Raw genomic sequence first — 27,684 nt, forward strand, 5'->3', positions numbered from 1 at the left:
GGTGGTGGTTTCCCACAATTTCAAATTTAACTATAGATTTCATGCTATGCACACACACACACACACACACTGCAAGATCAATAAAAAAACATATTTAAAAAAGGCTTATTGGAAAAATAATTACACAACTAAGTTCAAACTCATCAGTTCTCTTTGTGTAATTTAAAAATTTTATTTCTACTTAAGGGTTTTGGTCAAGTTTCTTTTTACATGATCATCTTTTGTTTTTAAATTTGTTTACTAACTATAAGAAACGAATTTTTAAAAATATGGGTCATATATTACATTTCGTTTCTTTTCTCTCCTTCCCTTACAAAGAAATGACACTGTAAGGTAAGGAAGAGGTTAGGAGAAAAGCAAATAAGAAATAGAAATCTTGAGTATGCAATCAGTTATAACTTAGTTTTTTCTAAAATTTTAATCTTATCACCTATTCAAGTTGTTGCCTTGAAATCCATTAATAAGTGATTAGCTCACTTTTTTTTTACAGTGATCACTTGAATCCTATTTTAGGACTTACATTTAATAATGGGGCACACCTATTTAAATGTTACACATCTATGGGCAGTTCACGGATTATTTTAAAGTTTTTAGGGGCCATTTAAAGCACTAGGATCTTGCAGTCACTTAGCTTAACTTGCTGGACAGATAGAACATACTTGCTAAGCTTCTTGAGTGCAGTTTCAGAACCAGACCCTGTCGAAAATGATCAAATTGGAGTGTTAGGTGATTTCCTAACAATGGAAACAATAGAAAGGTGGAGCAATGGAAACAATTATGTTTAATGTAATTTAAGATAAGAACAATTCCTTACACCATAAATGTGCTAAAGTCTCAAGTTTCAAAAATCTAAACTTGACTGTGGAAACGGAATGATCACATTCTAAGCTGTTATGTTATAGCTTCAATTTGTTGTGGCTCCAGGCAGTATGTTAATTGCTTTCTTAAACCCATCTCACAAGAACTTTGAGATAAGAGGTACTATTATCCTATGTTACTCATGTAGACACTGAGGTGTAAGAAGGTTGGATAACTTTCCCAAATCTCAGTTAGCTGATGAAGAGATTTGAATATACATACTCTGGCCCAGAGGCTGTGCTCTTAATCACATCTGTAGGAAAATGCTGTTTTGTATTTTGAAGCCCTGGAAAAGTGAAGACAGTGTATATATCATCTGATTGTTAAAAGATTTATTTTTCTTTTTATTTCTTGACAAGCTATTTAGTCCCTAAAGTTTTTTCCATTTTATTTTAGTGACACGGATTCTCATGTATCCAGTTCTACCTCAGTTCGATTTTATCCACATGATGTGGTAGGTTTTCCTTTATTTTTATAAAATGATGTACGTTCAGATTAAGTAGTGACACAAATCAGAAAAGTTGAAGTTATAAAATATCAATTTTCTTGAAAACTGTGGCAAAATCACCTTTGCTGTTCCATAGTGGATCTCTTCTTGTAAGTCCTTTGTTAGAAAACAAACATAAAACACCATGAAGTTTCTTAAGCTGTTTATGAATCAGTAATTACACTTTTGAGAATATGTAAAGGTCCATTTACTCAGCAATGTCATAATCTGGTTGTGCCATCTTAAATCTTCACTTTGAAAATTATGATTTTGGATATTATATTATCTGTTAACTATTAGTTATTAGTTATTAGTGTGTTTGGGAAGCTTAGTGATGATATTGCTGTGTAAAAAATATCCATGTGAGATACAGTGGGGATATTTTAAAAAGATAACACTGCTTTTGCCCTCAAGATGTATATATTAAACTTAGAAAAGACAAAACAAATGAAATTCTTTTTTTAACTTTTTTAGATTCAGTTAGCTAACATGTAAAATGAAATTGTTATATGGAACACCTAAGAGATGCATATAAATAAATGTAGTCCCAAAGGGTTAATTATTAGTGGCTTCCTGAAGATGATTAGTTGTGAGCTGGGTTTTTAGACCATAGATGCGAGTTGGCGTAGAACAATGGTTTTCAGCATTTGGCAATGTGAAAACACTTTTACTTGTCACAACTAGGGGGATGTTACTGGTATCTAGTGAATGGATAGCAGCCAGGGATACTATAAAACGCCCTACAGTGGATAGCACAACCCCCAAACAAAGAATTACTGAAAATACCTGTAGTGCCAAGGTTGAGAAACCCTAGCATAGAGGATAAGAAAAAAAGTGTTTGGGGAGGTACTTGTTAATGCTAAGAGATAAAAATGGCTATGTTATTTATAGGAAGCATATTTTCTTGACTATACCCACATATGTGTTTGAAGAGTAAAGATTGTCTCTGCTTTTTTGCTGGAGTGTATTCCTGGAAACTTCATAGGAAAGCAAAAAATAGGGAAATAATTGTTTTTGTTCGTTTGTTTTCTGCTATTGAATGGTATGGGTATAGTGAAATCCTGGCTAGGGCTGTGTTAGATGAGGGAAACTTTAGACTATTTCAGAGAAAGGGGAAACTGGTGAACTGTTGAGTGGATGAATTAAAGTGGATGAATTAAAAGAAATGTAATGTGGTAATTTCCTGTATAGCCTTCGACAAGTAGCCTGCCAAAACAAAAGAAAAAAAGGGTGTGTAAGAGTGACTTGAAAACAACAGTGATGAGAGACTGTAGGAAGAAATCAAAGTTGAAGGCACTGAATCCAATTCAGAGGAGCTTAGATTTAGCATGGTAATGAGGTTCATAGCTTTGAGATTTCAAACACTTTTCCCAATACAACTTTTCCAAAAGACCTATCAATTAATTTGCTCTAAGTTTACTTCCTTTTATCACCTTTTGTAGTTTCTGTCGATCATAAAGTATCTGTAAGGAGTGTAGAGAATTAAGGGGACTTAGATAATCTGCAAGCTGCTCAGTCCTTGAATCATGACTTGATTAAGGATATTTTAAGCCTTTCAGTGCTGACTTTCTTTTAGCTCTCTCTTCCGCAGATTCGATTGAACAGACTGTTGACCATTGACACAGATTTGTTGGAGCAACAAGACATTGATCTAAGCCCTGACTTGGCAGCTACTTATGGTCCAACAGAAGAAGCTGCTCAAAAGGTTAAACACTATTATCGCTTTTGGATCTTACCCCAGCTATGGATCGGCATTAACTTTGACAGACTCACACTTTTGGCCCTGTTTGATAGGTGAGAATACAGTGTGACATTAAAGATATGTGTAGATTGTATTTTTAAATTGAAATGCCCCTAATTACCCATTGAGATTTCTATGTGGTTACCATGTTGAAAAATGTTTTCTATTTTGGTTCTTTTGAGATAAAATTTAAGTTAATAGGGCTCCCAAACGCTGACTCTCCTGAATCCATTAAAAACCTTTTTGTGGCAATTTTAATATGTTTCTGCAAAAAAAAAAAAAAAATCCTTTTTATCATCAATAAGAATCATGGAACAGTACTTAAAAGCCAGAGAATATGAAGTGTTAATGATCGTAAGATTATAAGTAATATGACCCTAAATATAAAAGGTATAAGAGGAAACTTCTGTTTCCCTATTTCGTAGTACTAGTCTTAATAATGAACAATACTAGTCTATTAAAACTTGGCGCTTCCTAGTGGCTGGAGTAACAAAGATTGGATTTACTCTCCTATCTGAAACAACAAAAAAGAGACTAAATGCATGAATCAGTGGTTTTCAAGACATTGGAGATAAGAAAACAAAGGACAGTGATTCCTGAGAGATGGGAAACACATTATGTGGGTCCTACAGTTGCCCCAGCTTACTGCCTTAAGAGAGTTCCCAGTCTACCTCGCTGGCTCCCACCCAGGGAGGAGGTACTGAAGTGGAGCCCAGCAGACTTCCTGAGTTGAGGAGATGGAGCTGTGAGCCCAGGGAGACCTAACACACCTAGGACAGAATATCAGAGAGAGGACTGCTATTCACAGAGAGAACCTCAGAGTTCTACAATGGGTCTCCATAACTCTTCAGAGTACTGATAAGTGAATGTACCTGAGGCCAGGATAAGAATCATGTAAAAGAAGTAGATGGACAGTGCCTGACACACAGGGATAGGACTAGTGCCTATTCCCACCTGTCTGAAGAAACTCATAATTCATATTTTGTGGTGCATTGTGTAGAGTACTCAGGAGAGTCTTGCTTTTAAAAGTGGGGAATAATTAGCCCTAACATGAGCACTGCTCCAGACTCACCAAACAAGTTATAAAAGCAAAACCTAAAAAGATCAAACTGTTTTCCAAGGAGCATAACAAAGTTCAAGAAGATTTATAGAAATCAGAAAATTGTCACCACCTAAAATTTTCACAGTGGCATCCAATCAAAGGATTCATAATGACGTCCAACCAAAAATTACCAAACGTGCAAAGAAGCAGTAAAACATGATTTATGAGGGAAATAACAAATCAATTGGAACCAACCTGTAATTGTCACAGATGTTAGAATTAGCTGTCAAAGACATTAAAACAAATAATTGTACTCTGTATGTTAAGAAAGTTAGAGACATGAAAGACATTTTATATTTTAATTTATTAAGAGCAAAAGAGTGCAAGTTGGGGGAGGGGAAGGGGGAAGAGGGGAAGCAGACTCCCATCTGAGCAGGGAGTGTGGTCCCAGGACCCCAAGATCATGACCTGAGTCAAAACCAAGAGTTGTACGCTTAACTGACTGAGCCACCAGGCTTCCTGACATAAAAGATATTAAAAGACCCTAATCAAACTTATTGAGGTAGTTCTTTTATGGAGATGAAAACTGCAATGTCTGAGATGAAAAATACAATAGACATTTTATATTTTAATTTATTAAGAGCAAAAGAGTGCAAGTCGGGGGAGGGGAAAGGGGAGAGGGGAAGCAGACTCCCATCTGAGCATGGGGTGTGGTCCCAGGACCCCAAGATCATGACCTGAGTCAAAACCAAGAGTTGTACGCTTAACTGACTGAGCCACCAGGCTTCCTGACATAAAAGATATTTTAAAAGACCCTAATCAAACTTATTGAGGTAGTTCTTTTATGGAGATGAAAACTGCAATGTCTGAGATGAAAAATACAATAGATGGGATTAATGGTAGATTAGACATCACAGAAGAAAATATTAGTGAACTTGAAAGCATAGCAATAGAAATGATCCAAAATGAAATGGAAAAAAGAATCCTCTCCTACTCCATCCCCTGGTGAAAATAACATATAAACAAAATGAAAGTAAGCTGTGGGACACCTTTAAGAGACCAGAAGAGAGAAAAAATTTTGAGGTAATAATGGAAAACTTCAAATTTGTTGAAAATTCTGAACATATACAGAACGTCCATGAACCCCAAGTACAAGAAGCATGAAGAAAACTACACCAAGGCACATAATTGCTCAGAATTGGTGGCAAAAACCTTAAAAAACTGCAAGAGGAAAAAAGACATAGTTTATACAGAAGAACAAGGATAAGGAAGACATTAGATTTATTGCTGGAAGTAATGCAAATAAGAAGAGAATGGATCAGCATTTTTAAAGTATTGGGGGGGGGTATAAAAAAAAAAAAACAACCAAACCTGTCTACCTAGAATTCTGTACCCAGCAAAAATATCTTTTAAAAATCAAGATGAAAAAAGGCATTTTTCAGACTACAAAAAACTGAGAGAATTTTTCGCAAGCAGAACCACACTGCAAAATATGTAAAAAGATTTCTTTTAGGCAGAAGGAAAATAATACCAAATGGAAATATGGACCTACTACCCAAAGGAACAAAGATCACTGGAAATGGTAAGTTAACTACATGGATAAATATATAAGACATTTTTCTTGCTAATTAAATCTCTTTAAGAGATAATTGGATATTCAAACAAAGAATAACAGTGTACTGTGTGGTTTATAACAAGTTAAAGTTCATGACAACAGCGTAAGGCTGGGAAGGGATATATAAAAGCATACTACTGTTAAGTTTCTTATACTGTGTATGAACTGGTATAATATCACTTGAAGTAAACTATTATAAAATGTATGCTATAATCCTAAACCAACCACTGAAGTGAAAGAGTTATAGCTCAGAAATAAAATGGATTCATAAAAATTACTCTCTTAATCTAAAAGAAGGCAGAAAATGAGGGAAAAGAGATCAAGAACAAATCCAAAGATAGAAAATAAATGACAAGATAGGAAAAGTAAAAAATTGAATTGAAAAAAAAGCAAGACCCAAGTCTTGTCTATAAGAAATGCACTTTAAATATAAAGGCAGAGGCAGAAATAGGTTAAAAGTAAAAGGATTGAGAAAGATATACCATACTGATACTAATCAAAGTAAAGCTGAAGTGGCTGTATTGTCAAACAAAGTAGATTTTAGAGCTAAGAATATTACCAAGAAAAGTCATTTTTTGTAAAGGGCTAATTCATAGGATTCAACCATCCTGAGTGTTTTTACACTTAAAGCAGAGCTTCAAAATAAAAGCTAATAGAAATAGGAAAAATAGGGGCTTCTGGGTGGCTCAGTCGGTTAAGCATCTGCCTTCAGCTCAGGTCCTGATCCCAGGGCCCCGGGCTTGAGCCCCATGTTGGGCTCCCTGCTCAGCAGGGAGTCTGCTTCTCCCTCCCTCTGCATCTTCCCTGGCTTGTGTGCAGTGTCTCACTCTCTGTCTCTCAAGTGGATAAATAAGGTCTTAAAAAAAAAAGAAGAAAGAAAAATAGACAAATTCACAATTATAGTGGAATTTAACACCCTTCTCCAAATAACTGATTAGAAAAAATATGTAGATCAGCAAGGACATAGCAGACTTCAACAGTCCTGGCAGCCAACCTAAGTTGATTGACGTTTATGGAACATTCCCTCATAACAACAGACTGCACATTCTTTTAGGTGCCACTGAAGCATTTAACAAGATAAACCATATTCTGGACCATAATACCAGGGTCAAATTGAAAAGAATTCAAGCCATACATAATGTGTTCTCTGACCATAGTGGACGTAAGTATAAGTTAAAAACAAAAAGAACCTTGGAAAATCCCTAAATCTTTGGAAGCTAAAGAACACTTCTAAATAACTCATGGATCAAAGAAGAAATCAGGAGAGAAATTAGAAAGTATTTTGAACTGAATAAAAATGAACACAACATGTCACAGTTTTGGGGCCAGTAACACATTACCCAGGAGAATTTGTAGCACTAAATAAGAAGAAAAGTCAATTTAGTGACATCACCTTCACCTTATGAAACTAGAGAAAGAAGAGCACAGTGAGCCCAACTAAGCAGAAGAAAGAAAATAGTAAAGAACAAAATAGAAGTCAGTGAGAAAACAATAGAGAAAAATCGAGGAAACCGAAAGCTCAATTAAATTGAACTTTTAGCCAGGCTGATTAGGGGAAGAGAAAAGATGAAAATCGCTTACAACGGGAATGAGATAGGATATCACTACAGAGTCTACAGGTGTTAAATGGATAATAAGATATTATGATCTGCTATATGTAAATAAATTGACAACGGACAAATTTCTTCAAAGATAGAAATTGCCATAGTCCATTCTGAAAGATACATTACCTTAATGGTACTATATCTATTAAATAAATTGAAATTGTAGTTAAACACATGCCTATAAAGAAAACTCCAACCCTAAGTGGCATCAAAATAATATCCCAAATCAGTTAAGTAGAGAGATGGTAGGCTTTTCAACAAATGGTCTTGGGACCATTGGATTTTCATATGAAAAAACTTTTATACTTAACATCGCACCATATTATAAAATTATGAAAATTAACTCAAAATGGATCATAGCTCTAAAAGTAAAATCTAAAGCAATAAAATTCCTAGAACAAAACAAACCTAGTAAGGAAAATTTTTGTGATCTTGGTTTAGGCAAAATTTCGTAGATTTGACACCAAAAACAACAAACGAAGTTGATAAACTGAATTCATCAAAATTAAAAACTAACAAAAGCCTAAGAAGAGCACATGTTCAGTGGTGAGAACTATAGACAGTATGTAATATAGCAGAACTGCCGAGGCTCATTGGATTTGACAAATCTGGACTTCTACAACTGCCATATAAGAACAAATGAGAATATCAGTGTATTGATTTGAAAATACTATTGAACTTGTTTTCATCTGTGAAAACTGTAAAATGAACTGGTACAGAGGTGTTTGGCAATTTTCTTAGGTCAATTGATGATTATAAATATGGCATTGACTTAGTAAAAAAAAAAACCAAGTTAATAAAAAATTTTATTATAAAAATAATTCTTTACCTATTCTAGAAAATTTAAATATGTATAGGAAGATTTAAGACAAGAGGCCAACCATAATTCTTCCACCCAGAGAGAACCATTATTAGTAGTATCATTTTGATATATTGTCTCTCAAATAACAACTTATATCTTCTTATACATAGTTTTATGTCCTGCTTTCTTTGTATAGCAGATATACTGAGCATGTTCCCATGTCGGTAAATTGTTTTTTAAAAACAAGACTTTTAGCAAGTATTCAACGTTTTATGAATAAAATTTCCCCAAGGAGTAATGAGATTCTTATTTTTTGGTATGACATATAACAGTCGTCTTCATTGCTATATGTAATATCTGGGTAATCATATTGTTTACTCAGTTTAATAAAATACAGAACTGTCTCAGCAGCTTTGATAGAGGCAACATAGATGGTTTTTATTACTGCCTTCATTTTCAATATATGTAATAGCCTGTATTTAAGTAATTCGAGTAAATTAGTTTTGATATTATTTCAGATGATTTCAAATGTGGAAAATGAAATCACTTGGTATCAAAATTTGGTTACAATCTTTATAATATAAAATAACTTTCCATCTTAATTTTCTAGAAACTTTTAAGATTTTGTTTTTTAAATGTGTTTCTTTGCATATCTCCTTATATTTGCTATTCAAGTTGGTTAGTTATTAAGCAACAAATGCTACAGAAAAGCAGATGTTCAAGAAGAGTAAATTTTTAAAATAGAAATTAAAACTAGTATTATGTCTTACAATTAGAACTTACTGTAGAATGCTTTATCTGCACGTAAGGTTTTGTGTTAACTTTCCATATAAACTCATTTCTTTTACAGTATGATCCAAAACCTTGTTCAAATCAGTACCAGAAAAACATGTCAGCAAGCATAGTCTGAAATTCTTCATAATGTCTTCCCTTTTTTCACTCTAATTTCTTATATTGATGGTATACTTACTCATAAATTTTTTTGTCTACAGAAATCGTGAGATTCTGGAAAATGTGTTAGCTGTCATCCTGGCTATTCTTGTGGCTTTTTTGGGATCTGTTCTTCTCATACAAGGCTTCTTCAGAGATATCTGGGTCTTCCAGTTCTGCCTAGTGATAGCCAGTTGTCAATACTCACTACTTAAGGTACCAGCCATCTCTCTTCTTTTCGGAGTAGGGAATAATAATTTGTGTTAAAAGGCAGAGGTTTTGTGTCATTTGTTGCATTATAGTAAGATGTCCGTTTTTAGATTTTTCCCTTGATGTTTACATTAGATTGGCTAGGGAACAAAAGGGACATATAAACTTTAAAAAATGATATATAAATGAAGCTTCCTAAGAACTATTTTGGGGGGGTGGTATTAAAAGAAAATATTTTGGCATTTGTTAAAAATGACAATTAACATTCTTGAAATTCATTTAAAAAATATGAACATCAACTTTCCCACTCCCATATTTTAAGTCTACTGTTCTATAGATTAAATTTTTAAAAATCCATCATTGTTAGATATCATAATGTCAAGACTAGTTTATATAGTCTTTGGGACACTGAAAGCAGAAGGTTGGTATCCCTTTGCTATCTAAACAGTAGCTCTGAAATGCCAAATGTTATTAATTTTAAGCTTTCTAAAAATAGAAAAAATCAAATACCTAATTTTTCACCTTCCATGAAAAATCAGTATGGATTGTTAATGTGGACTGTTTCCTTTTCTTCTGAGCTAGTAAAAACCCTTGCTTGTATTGGTTATTTGCCCAATATATGCTAACATGCAGAACTCTTCCCCCAACCTGAAAACTATTCGTTTAGTTCTGTTTATACTGTTAGCTGTCCTTTCTCTATTTAGATGGACATACAGCAAAACCACTTGTGTCAGCTCCATTTCTTCAAAACCCATCTATACTTTTTTCATTGCCGTACTGAAATTACAGTCTTTATGGGCTAATAATCTCTTATTGCCAAATATATGTCCCTTTTCATTCTTCATTCTTTGTGAGTGCTGTATCATTTAGTACTTATGAATACTGTCTTCTGTTTTTATATTATCCTCATTTTTGTTCTGTGAGTTTATGCTACCCTGATGATTATCCTACTTCAGATAACTTTAATTTCCTTTGTTGATGCCCCTTTGGTCTTTGGACTACTTCTTAGTTTATAAGAATTTTTTAGGGTTTTGTTTGGCCCTCTTTTCAGCTTGCAACTCCTTGGCAGTGAGGTCACCCTCTTTTATTACTTTATTTGTTGCCCCTATATATGAATCATGTCCAGATTTATATCTCAAAGTCTTCATCTTTCTCATAAGCTTTAGTCCCATATACCTAACAGGCAGTTTGGCACGTTTTAAAAATGGCACATCGTCATCTTCTGATAAATATTTTTCTTTCCCAGTTCCTTTGCTTTTCTCAGTAGTATACTTACTGACTCAGAATCCTTACTTCTCGACCCCTAATAACAAGTAACCAGGTCCCTTTGATTAAATTGGGTGATTCTCTGTCAAAATTTCTGGCCTTTATTTTTTCTATTCCAACCACTATAATCCATCTCTTCATTGCCTTAAACTATTTAAATTCATTCCTTTGCTTCAATGTCTCTTGTCCTGTTAACTTTGTCCACTGTTTTCAGGTTAATCTGATTAGATATGGAAAGATAAAAGATGACTGAGATTTAAAAATTTTTTTTAGATTTAAAAAATCTAGTTGAGTAGAAGAATGATAATACCATAAACAGAAGTAAGAAAGACTGGACCAGAAGCTTTTAGAGGCCAGATATTAGAATTGAGTTTAGAGCTTACCTGGTCTCATATCCTGCCAAGGGCCACATGCCAAACTCACTGAGCTTGGTCCATTGTAGAGTTGTAGGATGATGATAGACCATCCTAATAAAATTGTTTGGTATGCTATTAGAAATGAACTGGAATAAACGCCTTATAATTTTAATTTTGAAAAATAAAAGTAGACAAATCTAATAATATACCAATATAACATAAATGTACCACACTAATGTCAGTTGTTAATAATTATGCAAACTTGGCATGGGGTATATGGGAACTTTCTATAGTATCTTCATAATTTTTCTATAAATCTAAACTGTTCCCTTTTTTTTTTTTAATGTTACGTTAGTCACCATACAGAACATCATTAGTTTTTGATGTAGTGTTGCATGATTCATTATTTGCGTATAACACCCAGTGCTCATTACATGTGCCCTCCTTAATACCGTTCACCGGGCCCCATCTCCCCCATCCCCCTCCCCTCTGAAATCCCCAATAAAGCAGCATTCAGGTAATCCTGAAGTTAAAGAAGGGAAAATAGAAAGGAACAAAGGAAGACAGATGCTCCTTGAGAAGACCAGGAAAGTAGTCCTTGCCTTTATTTTTAAAAAAAAAAAAAAAAAAAAATCTGTTCAAGATAATATACAAGATGGCAGAATTTGGAAGCATTCTATTTTTAAGAGATTTCCATTAGCATTTGCTTACTATATTTTTCATTGTTATTGTTGAGAACTGACTAGTGTGTTTTCTAAAATATTACTCTTCTTGTATTTTTGCTCTTATTCTGCTAAAATCGTCTGTTTTAGTAAATTCATTTTGAATTTAAAATATTTTAAAATAAAATTTAAAAAATGAACTGAAACTTGGGAGAAAAGTCATGATTTGGGAAGTGGCTGCAAAATACCTTTTGAACATTTTTTAAGGAAAGCTGATAAAATCTCTTGCAGGGAGATGGCTTAACTTGATGATTTTGATGTGAAAATGCAGATAATAGATTTAATATAAATACTATTGAATTGTTTAGTAAGCTTGGAATTTGTGGGCTGAACTAGAATTCTTCTTATAAACTATCCCATATTTTGTGCATTTCCTGAATGGAGTTGTATCATGTAAGAAGCGTTATACCTTAACTATACTTACATGTAGCAGTAGCCAAGGAGTAAGATGGACTGTCGACCACATGCCACTTCAGAAGTGTTAAGCTATTTGCAAATTTTTAATTAAACATAATAAGCTTAAGAGTCAGGAAAGATTTGAGATCTCCTTGATATCACAGTGACACCAGTGTCTGGAGTTTCAGCTGTTAATTTCAGCAGACTTAATGTAGGTCATCTCTTAGCTGTGGAATATCTTTACTTGAAATTATTTCGGGTATTTTGAAAATTGCTTATGAAGTTACCAGGACCTCAGTCATATAATAATCTATCTTTTGTTTCATTTTTAGAGTGTTCAACCAGATTCTTCTTCTCCCAGACATGTAAGTCACTCTAATATGCCTGTAACTTGTAATTCCCTAACATTCATCAAAACCTTCTCTTGGTCATATGTCAGATTGAATTAAGATTTATGTTATTATTTTCTCATCTAAGTTTTGACACTCTGCTAGAAAGATAGATGATTTATTAGCATGAAATAAAATGGCATTGTAATTGTGAACTCTAAATCTCAGTTGAAAATGAGCATAATAATTCATTTTTTGGCAGCCTGTTTCAGGAGGAGGTTATCAATTAAATAGACATGGTTCATATAAACTCATAGTTATTTAATAGCTTGCATTTAATCAAGTTTGAAGAATAAATCATGAGTAAGTATTGAAAAACAGAATTTTGAAGTAGGGAAAACTGTACATTATTTTGCTTAGGTAATCATTAAGAACAATAATAAGTAATAAATTGATCTGGTGTTTAGACCTTTGGACACTAAGGAGATTAAAAACCGTGTTATTCACTTTGTGACTTTGGAAAGAGTATTAGCTGCTAAACAGCATTTTTTGTGAAGTATGATCCAATTTTAGAACTCAACATAGAGTGTTTATTTAATAGACCAAAGGGGACGGGGCGCCTGGGTGGCACAGTGGTTAAGCGTCTGCCTTCGGCTCAGGGCGTGATCCCTGCATGATCCCGGCGGTATGGGATCGAGCCCCACATCAGGCTCTTCCGCTGTGAGCCTGCTTCTTCCTCTCCCACTCCCCCTGCTTGTGTTCCCTCTCTCGCTGGCTGTCTCTATCTCTGTCGAATAAATAAATAAAATCTTTAAAAAAAAAAAAAAGAAAGACCAAAGGGCATTCTCTTTAAAATAGTTCAAAAATAGGGACGCCTGGGTGGCTCAGTTGGTTAAGCATCTGCCTTCGCTTCAGCTCATGATCCCAGGGTCCTGGGATTGAGTCCCACATGGGGCTCCTTGCTCAGCGGGGAGCCTGCTTCTCCCTCTGCCTGCTGTTCCCCCTGATTGTGCTTTCTCTCTCTCTCTCTCTCTGACATAATAAATAAATAAAATCTTTAAAAAAAATAGTTCAAAAACAGACTCCAAGAACAGTTTATGATGATGCCTTCTTTCTTGAATATAATTATTATTTTTACCCATACACTGGAATACTTAATAGTGAGTGTGGATGAGCAAAACTGAACAAGGAAACAAACTATTTTCTTTCAACTGATTGTTTAATATTTTTTAAGAATGCTTTTGAAGTGTACGATATATGGCATGTTGTTTTTAACTTCAAATTTTGACATAATTTGAAATTTAGGGAAATGTTTCAAGGCTTGTGCAAAGAATCTTTATGATCACTGTGTGAACATTTACCATATTTGCTTATTTCCTTTCTGGTTTTTTACACCACCACCCCTGCCCTGCCCCATCCACTCCACGCACACTTTTCTGAGGGTGGGTTGTAGACACAGTGCCCCTTTACCTCTAAATACTCCCATGTATTTTCCTAGAAACAAAGGCATTCCTTTATATGATTAATTTCAATATAATTATTAAAATCAGGACATTGAACATTGACAGAATACTATTTTCTAATCTACAGATCTTACTCAGGCATTTCCTGTTGACTCAGTTGGCATTAGAAAATCCCTGATTATGCATTTGTTGTTTTTATCCTCCTTTAATCTGGAGCAGTTCTTCAGTATGTATTTGTTTTTCATGATATTGACACTTTTGATGGGTACATGCCATGTATTTTGTAGATCATCCCTTAGTTTGAGTTTGTCTGATGTTTCTTCTTAATTAGATACAGGATATGCTTTTTTGGAAGGAAAATTATGAAGTGATGTGGTCTTCTCAGTGTGTCATTTTAGGAAACACATGATGTTGATTTTATCCTTTTACTGGTGATGTTAACTTTTATCTTTTGGCTAAGGGTAGTATCTGCAGGATTTTTCAAACTCCACAGCATTAACGTATGGGGCTGGATAATTAATTCTTTGTTGAGAATCGACGGGAGGGAGGGGTGCTATCCTGTACATTATAGGATGTTTAGCATTAACTCTGACCTCTACCCACTAGATACCAGTAGCACTCTTCCCCTGTTGTGACAACCAGAATGTCTTCAGACGTTTCCAAATGTCGTCTGGGGGCAAGATTCCCTCGCACTCCCTGGAGAACCACTAATTATTGTAATGTTACTGTTTTTCTCCTAGAGTTAATAAGTGTCTCATAGGGAGATATTTGGGGATTTCAGGTATGTCCCCTTGCCCCACAAACTTCCACCTACTTGTTTTCAGTAAAAATCTATTGATATTTCTTGCCTGACTCAGTTATCATTTGACGGTTGCCAAATAGTGATTTTCTAATTCCATCATTCCTTCCACATTTATTAGTCGACTTTTTACTGTAAGGAAGAACTTTTCCTTCTGTGTTTACTTATTTGTATTGGTATGGATTCATATTTTATTCAATGGACTATAATTTTGATGCCCAAATTATCCCTGATTTGGCCGTTGGGAGCCCACCAAGCTGCCCTCTTGGTCCTTTTGACATATCCTTATCAGTCTTTAAGTACTTCCTTCCTTTTCACAATAATATGTTCCAGGCTCATCTATATAAACTTTCCCTATCCTAGCCCAAAACCAGCCTTTTCTCTGTGAGGGCCTGGGTTTCTTTAGTCAATAATGTTATTTAAAAACTAAGATCTTGATGCTAGCAATCTTTATTACTAAAATGTCATTGTTTTTAGGTCCTCTCAATGGATAAAGCTAGGAAATATATTTACATGTATACATATGTGCATGCATACATGTGTACACACATCTTATCTTGATTTATATGTGTATTAAAAATAAGTTCATATTGATACCTCTGATTTCAGTCCAGTGTCACAGGGTTCATTCTATTCTTCTTCCTTTCCATATTTGTAATTTCCTTCTGCCACAGTCAGAAACTTGGCTTCCATATGGATACATTTTGAATCCTTAGAATATAAGCTATCAAAGATCTCTATAGTTAGTTGTGAGTCTTAAAATCAACTAACCTGACTTTTTTTTTAAATATCATTTTCAGGGCCATAATCGTATCATTGCCTACAGTAGACCAGTTTATTTCTGTTTATGTTGTGGTCTTATTTGGCTCTTGGATTATGGTAGCAGAAACCTTACTACAACCAAGTTCAAATTATATGGAATAACATTCACTAATCCACTGGTGTTTATATCAGCCAGGGATTTAGTTATAGGTGAGTTGTCTTTAAAGTATTTCAGATCTTAACATTAATTTATTTGTACACAAACAGTTCCCTGATAAATAGATCAATTATATAGTTAAAAATGCTTTCAATAGGCTTACTTTGCTGTTTATTATAATCCTCTCAGTGAGGAACAAAACCATAGGGCTATTATGGATGAAAAAAGTTAATGATGAATAAAACAGTAATTCTTCTGTTTTTGAAGCAGATGCAATGGAAGTTTTTCTTTGGATTCTGTATCTCAGATAACTATCATATGAAAATGGTTGAAATAATTTTAAAAGCTGTTTTTTATCACTGAAAAAAATTATTTAATACCCAAGCAGTTACATAGAAAGAATTTAAAATGTTTTTTTTAATTGCTTAGTAGTTTATATTCATTTTGGATTTTTTTTTTATCATTTGTGATCTTAAAATGAACAAAAGGATGAATGTTGTATAAATGTTTTTTAATATGCTTTTCTTTTCTTCTGTAGTGTTTACACTCTGTTTCCCAATAGTATTTTTCATTGGTCTCCTGCCTCAGGTGAATACATTTGTAATGTACCTTTGTGAGCAATTGGATATTCATATCTTTGGTGGTAATGGTGAGTAGTTCCTTTTAAAAATTACAGATTATAGTATTACTTTTACAGATTATTAAGTAATAAAGTAACAGTAAAATACCTTTCCAGTTTTCATTTTAGAATTGACATTAGAAGGAAAAGGGAAATTATTTAATAATTAAAGACTGAGCAGGAATTACTTTGTAGATAGAAGTAGTCAAGTCTGCCACTTTATTGAAAGATCCAGGAATAAGAAATGATGAAGTACTGTTGTCCGAAACTAAAAGTTGTAGTGAGTTTAGATGGAATCTATACAGATTTATGAAATATTTATAAAAGGTTATCCCAAATAGATTGATCCCTGATACATGACATTATATTTGGATTTTGAACTAATTTATGTATTTGGTATGTCTCTGAATATGGTTTCAGAGCTTTGTTATTTCTTTAGAATGGGAACACCAAAACCCGATGCTTTTAGTTTAAGTATTTTCCTAGATAAGATTTTTAGAAGTGTCTCTGTGTTTAGAGTAGAATATGTGGACAAGAATTGATAGAAATTTATTCCCCTCTTAAATGTATATTTTACTTTGAAAATGAGAAAGACCATACCACTATTACTCTGAAATAGATAATGGTTTGCAGAACTTGAAAATAATTTTATGGATAGACACTGTGGTTAAAATACATTGGTATTTAATGTAACCATTTAAAATTTTACTTGAAAGTTGAGTGTATAACGAGAGAAAAAATATGAAAGGGAAAGAAATTACTATAAGTTTTGTGGTCCATTTCTCTTCATACTTCATGTTTGTAGTCCACATCTTCCAAGTATATGCATTGAAATCATCGCTGCTGGTAAAATGTTATTGTGGCTTAAATTTTAAATAGAAACTAATCTTCCCTTGGTTGCTATGAATCTAGGGCATTTTTAATGTTTCGAAAAATTTTTGAAGGGGTGTGAATGAAGTCTAGGCTGGTCTTCAGCATAGCTTAATGGGTGGAAGACTGTTTCAGTATTTAGGGTCTGGAGGGTGCTTAGGGTAGATAATTTATAATAGTGGACTTCATCATATTGTTACAAACTTGTGCAAGGTGTTAGTTTTTTAATATCTCCTAAAGAAGATATTTTCCTATAGTTTTTTTCTCATGGTTATCATATAAAATTACCATGAACAAAATCTGTTATCCATATTTTAAAATAAAGGAGAACTTTATTAACCACCCCCTAGTCCTTATTATTAGTAATCCCATTAAATCTATTTTTTCCACTTGTGAGAACAGAATTTTTAAAAAATTTTTTATCTTTTATTGAAGTATAGTTGATGTTGACATACAGTATTATATTAATTTCAGGTATATGACATAGTGATTTAATAATTTTGTACATTAAAAAATGCTTATCCCCTTAAGTGTAGTTATCATCTGTCACTCTACAAAGTTACAGTATTACTGACTGTATTCCCTATGCTGTACTTTTCATTCTGTGATTTATTTATTTTATAACTGGAAGTCTGTCTCTTTATCCCTGTCACCTATTTTGCCCAGCCTCCCAGTTTGGCAACCACCAGTTTGTTATGTGTTCAGGAGTCTGTTTCTGTTTTTGTTTTTTGTTTGTTTGGTTTTTAGATTCTACGTGTGAGTGAAATCATACGGTATTTGTCTTTTTTTGTCTGACCTATTGCACTTAGGATAATGCCCTGTGGGTCCATCCATGTTGTAGCATATGGCAACATTTCATTCTTCTTTGTGGCTGAGCCTTTATCCATTCATCTATTGATGGACATTTACCTTGCTTCCATATCTTGACTATTGTAAATAATGCTGCAATAAATATAGGGGTGCATTTATCTTTTCGAATTTGTGTTTTCATTCTTTTTGGGTAAATACCCAGAAATGGAATTAACCGGATCATATGGTAGTTCCATTTTTAATTTTTTGAAGAACTTCCATAGTGTTTTCCTTAGAGGCTGCACCAATTTACATTCCCATCAACAGTTGCATGAGTGTTCCCTTTTCTCCACATCCGTGTGAACACTTGTTATTTCTTACCTTTTTGATGCCAGTCACTATGGTATGAGCTGATACCTGATTGTGATTTTGATTTGCATTTCCTTGATGATCAGTGATGTTGAATGTCTTTTCATGTGTCTGTTGGCCATCTGTATATCTTCTTTAGAAAAATGTCTGTTCAGGTCTTCTGTACATTTTAATTGGATTACTTACGGTTTTTGCCCATGTTGAGTTGTATGAGTTCTTTATATATTTCGGACATTAACCCTTTATCAGATATGTCATTTGCAGATACATTCTTCCTTTCAGTAGGTTGCCTTTTTGTTCTGTTTTTAGTTTCCTGCACTCTGCAAAAGCTTTTTTAAATTGATGTAGTCCCAGTTGTTTATTTTTGCTTTTGTTTCCTTTGCTTGAGGAGACAGATCCAGGAAAATATTGCTAAGGCCGATGTCTAAGAGATTACTGTCTGTGTTTTCTTTTAGAAGTTTTATGGTTTCGTGTCGTACATGTACGTATTTAAAACATTGTGAGTTTATTTTTGTGTGTGGTGTAAGAAAGTGGTCCAGTTTCATTCTTCTGTGTGTAGCTGTCCAGTTTTCCCAAAACCTCTTACTGAAGAGGTGGATCTGTTTTTTGCTGCTGTTAGTTAGTAATTAGTCAGATCTGTACTTTTTTGTGAGAATTAATTGACACATGGTAATATAAATTTACTTCTTTGGGTAATACAAGTTCTGTTTACACAGACTAATATCTTTTGGTGGGTACTTAATACATTGCCGGTTCTTTTAAACCTCTGCAAGCTTCATTTTCCCATACTTTTGTAAATAGTAAGATACAATCTTGAAGCATAATATAGGTACAGTTTTTTCTGCCATGTATAAATGTTCATTACTTATAAGGTGAATATATTTTGTCTTGTATCAAAAATTGTGTGTAGTAAACCTTTGTCATTTCAAAATCTTTTCAAAGGATAGGATGGCATAACCGAATTTGACATAACTGAGTTTTTAAAAGTCAGATGAGTGGCTCTTTCATTGTAGTCAATATTACAACATTTTAAATACTTTTAAGATGTGTTTTTTCTATAAATGCCTATAAAATATTAAATGTTGTCCCTTTCCTGTCTAGCCACTACAAGCTTGCTTGCAGCACTTTACAGTTTTATCTGTAGCATTGTGGCCGTAGCCTTACTGTATGGATTGTGTTATGGCGCTTTAAAGGTGAGCAATACATTATGGTACGATTTTGTCTGTAAGGCTGTTTTTCTATGTGAAGATTGTTTTAAATTGACTAAAAACGATTTAAGCCCCCATTCTCCCTGCAGCCACTTCTGCATTAATTTCCATGATCTTCGTGTATTGAACATTATTCTCATTCTCACTTACTTTGCATTTAAAAGCAATTTTGTGGTTAACCATTATTAAAAGTAAATCTTTTTCCATGTAGTAATCATTGGTTAATATTAGAATTAGAAACAGATTATTAAAACTAGGTTGGTCTGGAATAGAGGTGGGCATGGTAGTAACAGAATATGAAATTAATTTTAGATTTTTACTTAAGAATATATATAACTACTATTCATATCAAGATTTCTTAAAATCTGTGAACACAAGTGCGCAAGGACTGCAGTTTAAGATACATTTTAGTAAAAATTAATACACTGAAATTTAACATCATTATTGGCTTAGAAGGATCTGGATGAGCCTTAATTAGCTGCATTTTAAAAAGATGGCCACCAAGTTGTAAACATAAAAAATTAAAATTTCTTGTAAACAACTCTCAACCCCTGTTGTTATTTTTATTTTTATCCTTAATGCAAGACATTCAGAGAATGATAGGGTTGAAAGGACTAAGAAAAGTGACTTATAGCATCCTTTTTTGCATCATTTATTCAGTAGCATTTAGGGAGTGTTTGCTGTGTGCTCAGGAATGTGCTAAACACCATTTCCTGCTTTTAAGTTGCTTGTCTGTTAGTTATGATTAATAAGTCAACCAACACTTCAGTAGAGAATGATGAAGACTGTGAAAGTGGAGTGGTACAGGTATTTAAGTTGTCACCTTATTTAGCCAAAAGGGATTAAAGATAATTTTCCAAGGGGGTAGCTTTTTAACCAATATTTGACAGTCAGACAGAAATCAGCTAGTTGATACAAGGGATGAAGAGCCATGGAGTTGTCAAGGTAGTGTTGTGTATACAGGAAACAGCAAATAATTTGGAATTGCTGGCGGTTTGGGTGCATGAGGAAAGATGGCCTTCAGTAAGGCTGGAAAGATAAGCAGTGGCTGGATTATGAAATATCTTACCCTGAACAATATATTGGGTGGAGATGGGAGACCATAATTTTTTTTAAAAAGACCATCAGAATATTTGAAGTAAGGTAAAAAAATGATCAGTATTGGGTTTCAGAAAGATTATTTGGTCTCTGGTGTGAAAGGAGATATAATATAAGCAATATAAGCAGGAAGGATCAGCAGTGGGGTGAGTTGTGTTGCAATCTTGAAATTACGAGGGACCTAGCTAAAGTTGGATTCAGTGAATATATTTGGGGACTGTAATGGATTAAGAGAGAAAAACCAGAAGAGGGTCCAGCATGACTTCTGGGTGTAAGGTCTGGCTTGAACCACTGGTTAAATAGTGATACTAGTGCCTAAGATTGGAAATCATTTGAGTTTAGCGAGGAAGATGTTTGTTTACAGATGGACACATTCATTTGATGACATTTATTGGGTATCCAGGGATGCATAGTAGGTAGTTATTTGTGGAGAGGTTTGAGGTAATGATTAAAAGATACAGGATTCATCAACTAAATGAAAATGTGAGTAAAAGACTGCTGACCTGGTCTAACAAGAGAAAACGGATACAGATAGAACCCTGGGAAATGCAAGTATTTAAGTGATGGATAGAACAGAGTCCTATAAAGGAAACTGCAGAGACAGGAATGTCTGAAAAAACTTTTTATTGAATTTGTCAGTTAACAGGTTATAGGTGACTTCAACAAAAAAGCTACTTTGGTGTTTTGGCTGAGGAAGCTAGATTAATATAAGGTTGGGTTTGAATAAATATTAAGAAAATATAGGATATACTTTCTAAAACATAGTTGGGTAACATGTACATAATGGGGGTTGTTTTCAGGTTTTTATTTTTTAAAAAGATTTGAGACTTGATTGCATTTAAAAGGGGAGGGGAAGCCCAGTAGAGAGGGAGATACTTGATGGAGCTAAACCCAGGAAGGAATTGGAGGCAAGGCGATCCAAATGCAAGTGTCTCCTAGGTTCACTACCTGTAAACCATCACTACCTGTAAACCATCCTAGCGTTCAGGAGTCAGGTTTTAGAAAGTGAGAGGTTATTTGGAAGTTGAAATCATAGAAGCTAACAGTGCAATAAGTTTTCTAGCCCCGTGTACAAAGCACTATTTAACTATAATTATCTAGTAGAAGAACAGTAATTATAAAACTGTCAAATAGAACCTGGTATCGTAAGGCAGGCAGGAAGATGTTATTTTCGTTTTTTGTTGGTTATGGTATTTCATTACACTGTTTTAGTTTTAGATGTCACCCATTACAATAAATCTGCAGATTTAGAACAGATTTTTATGTGCTAATGTGGAATGATTTCAAGACAAACCATTTGTTTTTTGCAAGATTCACTGAAGTATAATCAACAAATAAAATGTAAGGTATTAAAAGTGTATGTGATGATTTGATTCACTATGAAAGGATTCTCCTCATCAAGTTAATACATTTATCACCTTGCATATTTTTTTGTTTTGGTGAGAGCATTTAAGTTCTACTCTTTTAGCAAATTTCAGTTATACAATATACTGTCATCAACCATAGTCATTATGTTATACATTAGATCCTCAGACCTTATTCATTCTTGTAAAAAATTTTAAGTTTATTTAAATTTTCAATTGAGGTATAATTGACATATATCATTATATTTGTTTCAGATGTACAACATAATTTGATATTTGTATGTATTGTGAAATGATCACAATAAGTCAAGTGAACAGTTGAGCACACAGTTACAAAGGTTTTTTTGTGTGTATCCTGATGAGAACTTTTAAGAACTTTCTCCTAGCAACTTTCAAATATGCAACGCTGTCTTATTAAATACAGTCGCCATTTTCCTGACTTAGTTATCCTATAACCAGAAGTGTTTATACCTTTTCACCTTCACTTATTTCTCACACCCCCCACCTACATCTTTGTTGAAAGTTTGTACTCTTTTACCAACCTTTCCCTGTTTCCACCTCCCAGTTCCCAGCAGCCACTTTTCTATTCTGTTTGTATGAATTCGACTTTTTCTTTAAAAAAAATTTTTTTTTTCACATATATATGATTCCCTGCATTATTTGTCTTTTCTCTGTCTGGCTTTTTTAAGTTAGCATAATGCCATCCAGTTTCATCTGTGTTGTTAGAAATGACAAGATTTCCTTCCTTTTTAAGATTAATATTCCTGTGTGGATGTGATATATATATATCACATTTTCGTGTGTGTGTTTTAATGAAAAATAAGGTAATATCCCCAAAAATGGATGTTTCCTTTATGCTTTTTTTTTAAAAAATACATCCAGTGGCTTGTATATACATAGAATAATAATGGAAGAATATACAAGAAATTGATAACCTTAGTTACTTCTGGGCAGTTAGATGCATTGGGAGACATTGCATACCTTTAGGAATGTGTTTGTTTGTTTTAATCCACTAATACAGACTTTTACATTTATTTCTTTTTTTTTTAAAGATCCTTTATTTATTTATTTGTCAGAAAGAGAGAGAGAGAGAGCCCAAGTGGGGGAGTGGCAGGCAGAGGGAGAAGCAGGCTCCCTGCTGAGCAAGGAGCCTGATGCAGGACTCAATCCCAGGACCCTGGGATCATGACCTGAGCCAAAGGGATTAACTGAGTGAGCCACCCAGGTGTCCACATTTATTATTTCTTGATTTCTGCTTTCCTTGTGTTTGCTCTTTCATTTTTCCTTGAACTTTTTGGCTCATTAAAAGCTGAATTTTTTTTCTAAAACAACTTTAGTGCATTCTAGTAATGTGTGTATACTTTCTAGATGTTTTCATATTTTTAAGAGAGTGCTAGAATTTGGGCCATTACAGAGTGAAGAGAAAATGTTCAAACCCACTACAAGTGGGTAGAACAAATCCATCTTTTAATCTTTTGAAGTAGGTCAACTTCCCTTTTGTTTTTCATAGTTGCTGAATTTTCTTCCACTTCTTTCTTTTTAAAGATTTTATTTATTTATTTATTTGACAGAGACAGAGACAGCCAGCGAGAGAGGGAACACAAGCAGGGGGAGTGGGAGAGGAAGAAGCAGGCTTCCAGCAGAGGAGCCTGATGTGGGGCTCGATCCCATAACGCCGGGATCACGCCCTGAGCTGAAGGCAGACGCTTAACCGCTGTGCCACCCAGGCGCCCCTGAATTTTCTTCCACTTCTGAATCAGAGTTTGTTGAAAACTCAGAGGTGGTGGGTTTGTTTTGCTTTTTGTTTTTTTAAGTTAGTGATTCGATAAAGGTTGTAGTTACTCTCTATTTAAATATTTTTGAATTATATTGAATGTGTGATTATTCTAAATTCTTGATCTAAGTAAATGATTTTGAGATCAATTTAAGTTGCTTTTCCTTTGAGAGCAATAAAAAGTAGTGTCAAGCATTTGTCCAATAAAGGCAGGAATCTTTAGTTTTCTCCAAACACTTGTTTTAATTGAGGAAAAATTTACATAGAGTGAAATCCATGCATCTTAATTACACAATTGGATAAGTTTTAACAAGTGTATGTACCTGGGTAATACATACCCTTCTCAAGATGTAGTTCCATCACCATAAGAAATTTCCCTCATATTCCTTTTTCAGTCCCCCCTGCCCCAACCACTTTTACTGTAGATTTGGGGCTCTTGAACTTCATATAAATGGAATCATACCTCTTTGTAGCTGATGTATTTTGTTCAATATAACGTTTTCAGATTCATCCACATTATGTGTTCCTTTTTATTGCAGGAAATATCCCATTTAGTTTTAAATCGTCCCTACTCCCATTGTATGCATATGTCAACTTCTCTGCTGTCTTAGAGGTGAACATCTGAGTTGTTTAGAGTTTAGGAATATATTTTTTTAAAGATTTTATTTATTTATTTATCTATTTATTTATTTGACAGAGTGAGCACAAGCGGGGGGAGGGGCAGAGAGAGATAGAGAAGCAGGCTTTCCGCTGAGCAGGGAGCCCTACGTGGGGCTTGATTCCAGGACCCTGGGATCATGACTTGAGCCGAAGACAGACCCTTAACAGACTGAGCCACCCAGGTGCCCCTAGAGTTTAGGAATAGTATGAATAAAGCTGCAGTGAACACACATATGTTTTAATTTTTCTTGGGTAAATCCCTAGAAATGGAATTGCCAGTTTTCTAAAGCAGCTGTACTGGACATCTTTTTATTAGTTTTAATGTTTCCTAAAGTTGTACATGTATGTCTTTCAAAGAATCAGATATTTCTACAAGACTTATCACCAGAAACAACCATCCCCTGCCTCTTTATCGCTTCCTTAGAGTTAACCATTTTTAGTTCTTTGAGTTGATTCTTTTGGTATTTGCCTCCTGGTGTCTAAGTAACTAACTTACACTTCTTATATTTTGTCAAGTTTTATGCATTATCCATGGACTGTGCTTTATGGTAGTTGTAGGCTTCAGTTTCTTTCACCTCTCACTGCATATCTCTACCACACGTGGTCTTCCTTGTCTCTCTCATATACCTGATATGTTTCCCTTAGTATCACTGTGCAAATGCTATTCCATCATACATTTTGTTTTCTCTTTTACTTTGTTTTCTTATGTATTTATCTCTCTTTCATTCTCAAACTCCTGTATTGTTTAACCTCCTTCTTAGTAAATCCAGACATCAGGAGGTTCAGTTCCCTCCACCACTTAACTGAACAAATTACTTGAACCCTTTGTGAGTTTCTCATCTATAAATTGGGGAACAATAGTATGTATCTCCAAGGATGATCATAAGAATTGTTTAGGAAATACTTAGCAAAGATCTAAGAATGGAGCTTGACACATAGTGTTCAGTGTGATGATAATGATATTTTGATGTAGCCATTACAAAAAGACCTGTATGTTGTGATGTGTAACAGTTTTCAAGACTTTATTATTAAATGGGAAAAAACCAAATTGTATAATAAAGTACTATTTGGATTCCCACACTTACCATTTCCCCTTCTTGAATCCCAGAGAAAGAAGAAGGAATAGAATGCCACTTACCTCTCTGGCCATGTTTAAGAACTATTAACTATTCCTTTTATCAGTATTACCTACTCTTTCCCAAGTACCATGCTAGTAGACTCCAGAAATATTGCAGTGAGCAGACATGACGTGACATATCCACATCCAGATGTTTGGTTGGCTTTAGAAGCTAGCCTTTGCATTATTTATTTTGGGGAATATGTAGTTCATCATTCAAGAGCACTGAATGCCTGCTCAATATTCTGGAAGATAATGAAATAATGGCCTATTATGAGCAAAGGTATCAGGATAAAAGCACAGCAGTGTCTCTTCTGTTAATTATTTAACGTGTTGAACTATGTGTTGCCTTTTCCCCACGCCATTATTATGTATAACCAAACATGTGCTGCCCCAAGTTATTTCGTTTTTCTAAAGGGAGAATGTAGTTTACCATAAGCTTAATACCACTTGAAATATGAAAGAAATTGACAGCAGCATGTATCAGAAGCAAATGTATTATTCTTAGTGTATAAACAGAGCTTTAGTACCAAAAGAAATCTGAAGATCTAGTAGTTAGATTCTTGCTCATCAGAAAGGAATAAATCTAAATTTATCTGGAATAAAATACGGTTAATAATATGGCCAAAAAGTTTTTGGCATATTTAATTATCTTCCTCCAAAATACTGACATCAAAGAATTATGTGATAGATGATGAATTAGATGCATATTGTTCTATGAAACTTTTTTCCCAACAGGACTCTTGGGATGGCCAGCATATTCCAGTACTTTTCTCCATTTTTTGTGGTTTATTAGTGGCAGTATCCTATCATCTCAGCCGACAAAGCAGTGATCCATCTGTACTTTTGTAAGTGAAATCAATTGTTACTGAATTAAAGAAATTTAAATAAGTTCGCATTTCTTTGAAATTTTAACTTTCAAGATCTGTTTTCCCACTGCCTTCTCAAAGTGCTGTTGACTTAGTCTATATTGGGTTTCAAATATATTAACTTTGGTTCATTCTAACCAGTTTGGCTGGCAATATTTGCTAGCATTTTCTCTCCTAAAAAGTATTAAAAATATATTTTAATAAAATATTCTCCTCGTATGCTTATTTATAGCGTTGTAAACTCTTTAGACATTATCATTTGCTAATTATTAAATACACTTGGAATACTTGATTTTTTTTTTTTAAGATTTATTTATTTATTTTAGAGAGCGTGTGAGCATGTCTGCATGAGTAAGAGGGGCAGAGGGAGAGAGAATCACGAGCAGACTCCTCACTGAGTGGCAGCTGGGGCTTGATCTCAGGACCCTGAAGTCAGGACCTGAGCAGAAACCAAGAGTTGGAAGGTTAACCAACTGCACCACCCAGGCGCCCCTAGAACACTTTTGACTTTTTATCGTAAACTTCATCTGTCATTTGAAGTACTGGTTTTCAGGTTATGAATGTATTTTTTATTAATTCTTTTTCTTTTCTTTTTTTCTTAAAGCTCTTTGGTGCAATCCAAGATTTTTCCAAAAACAGAAGAGAAAAATCCAGAAGACCCTCTGTCTGAAGTAAAAGATCCACTGCCTGAAAAACTTAGAAATTCTGTTGTAAGTTTTAGCTTTTTACAATCACCTGAAAGATGTAAATTTTAGGCAGTTCATCATTTTATATAATGAAGGCCTTTTGTAATTGAGGAAAATGTGCATACAGGTGTATATTGACTGCCTTTATGTCAAATTTTAACCTGTTAAATGCTCATTCCTCAGAGGTTGTTTCTGTGTAAAAGAGTATGCTAAACATTCATTTTCAGATTAGTTGAAATGAAGTAATTTATTTATAGAATTCTTAATCCTATTCAGTTTAAACTAGGATTTGAAAGATGCATATTTTAATATAAATTAGGTTTTGTTGTTATTGTTCTTGTTGATAAAAAAGATGTCCTTGTAAATCATCTGCTAGTCTTTTAGTGTGTTTTATTCCTCTAGGGCAATCTGAAAAGTGTATGTGTGTTTATTTTTCAGACTGAAGGCAAGAGCAATTATCTGTACTAATTTAATATATTTAAGAAAATGTAGTAATTTAAAAATTTTCTAGTTTAGTGAATTCAATGTTATCTGGATTCTTTTAGTAATTATTTGAAAAATGAATTTTATAGATTCATATCTGCTTAATGGAACCAAGCATAAAGTAGTTTTTTCTAAGTTATTTTAGATTATTTCTATTTGTGAAAAACTGAATTTATATAGGTCTTGAATTAGTCATAATATTTACCTTTACTGAACTTCAGCTGTTCACGTATTCTCAG

The 27,684-nt window shown here is 34.0% G+C and overlaps 1 protein-coding gene across 9 annotated transcripts in view; it reads left to right on the plus strand.

The window, feature by feature from the left end:
• PCNX1 (pecanex 1) overlaps positions 1–27,684 on the plus strand; it is a 184,014-nt gene that overhangs the window by 110,986 nt on the left and 45,344 nt on the right. For 6 of the 9 annotated variants that reach the window (XM_034642516.1, XM_019807512.2, XM_002926749.4 and 3 more), the window contains 9 exons: positions 1,255–1,312; positions 2,922–3,139; positions 9,142–9,295; positions 12,362–12,394; positions 15,421–15,592; positions 16,078–16,188; positions 19,288–19,379; positions 26,146–26,255; positions 26,881–26,986. In XM_034642516.1, coding sequence (XP_034498407.1) covers positions 1,255–1,312; positions 2,922–3,139; positions 9,142–9,295; positions 12,362–12,394; positions 15,421–15,592; positions 16,078–16,188; positions 19,288–19,379; positions 26,146–26,255; positions 26,881–26,986 — 1,054 coding nt within the window. The remainder of the gene's footprint in view (positions 1–1,254; positions 1,313–2,921; positions 3,140–9,141; positions 9,296–12,361; positions 12,395–15,420; positions 15,593–16,077; positions 16,189–19,287; positions 19,380–26,145; positions 26,256–26,880; positions 26,987–27,684) is intronic. The other 3 variants (XM_019807514.2, XM_034642515.1, XM_011234222.3) reach the window with 1 other exon arrangement.

The sequence above is a fragment of the Ailuropoda melanoleuca genome, chromosome 14, assembly GCF_002007445.2.
Source record: "Ailuropoda melanoleuca isolate Jingjing chromosome 14, ASM200744v2, whole genome shotgun sequence".
Lineage (NCBI taxonomy): Eukaryota > Metazoa > Chordata > Mammalia > Carnivora > Ursidae > Ailuropoda > Ailuropoda melanoleuca.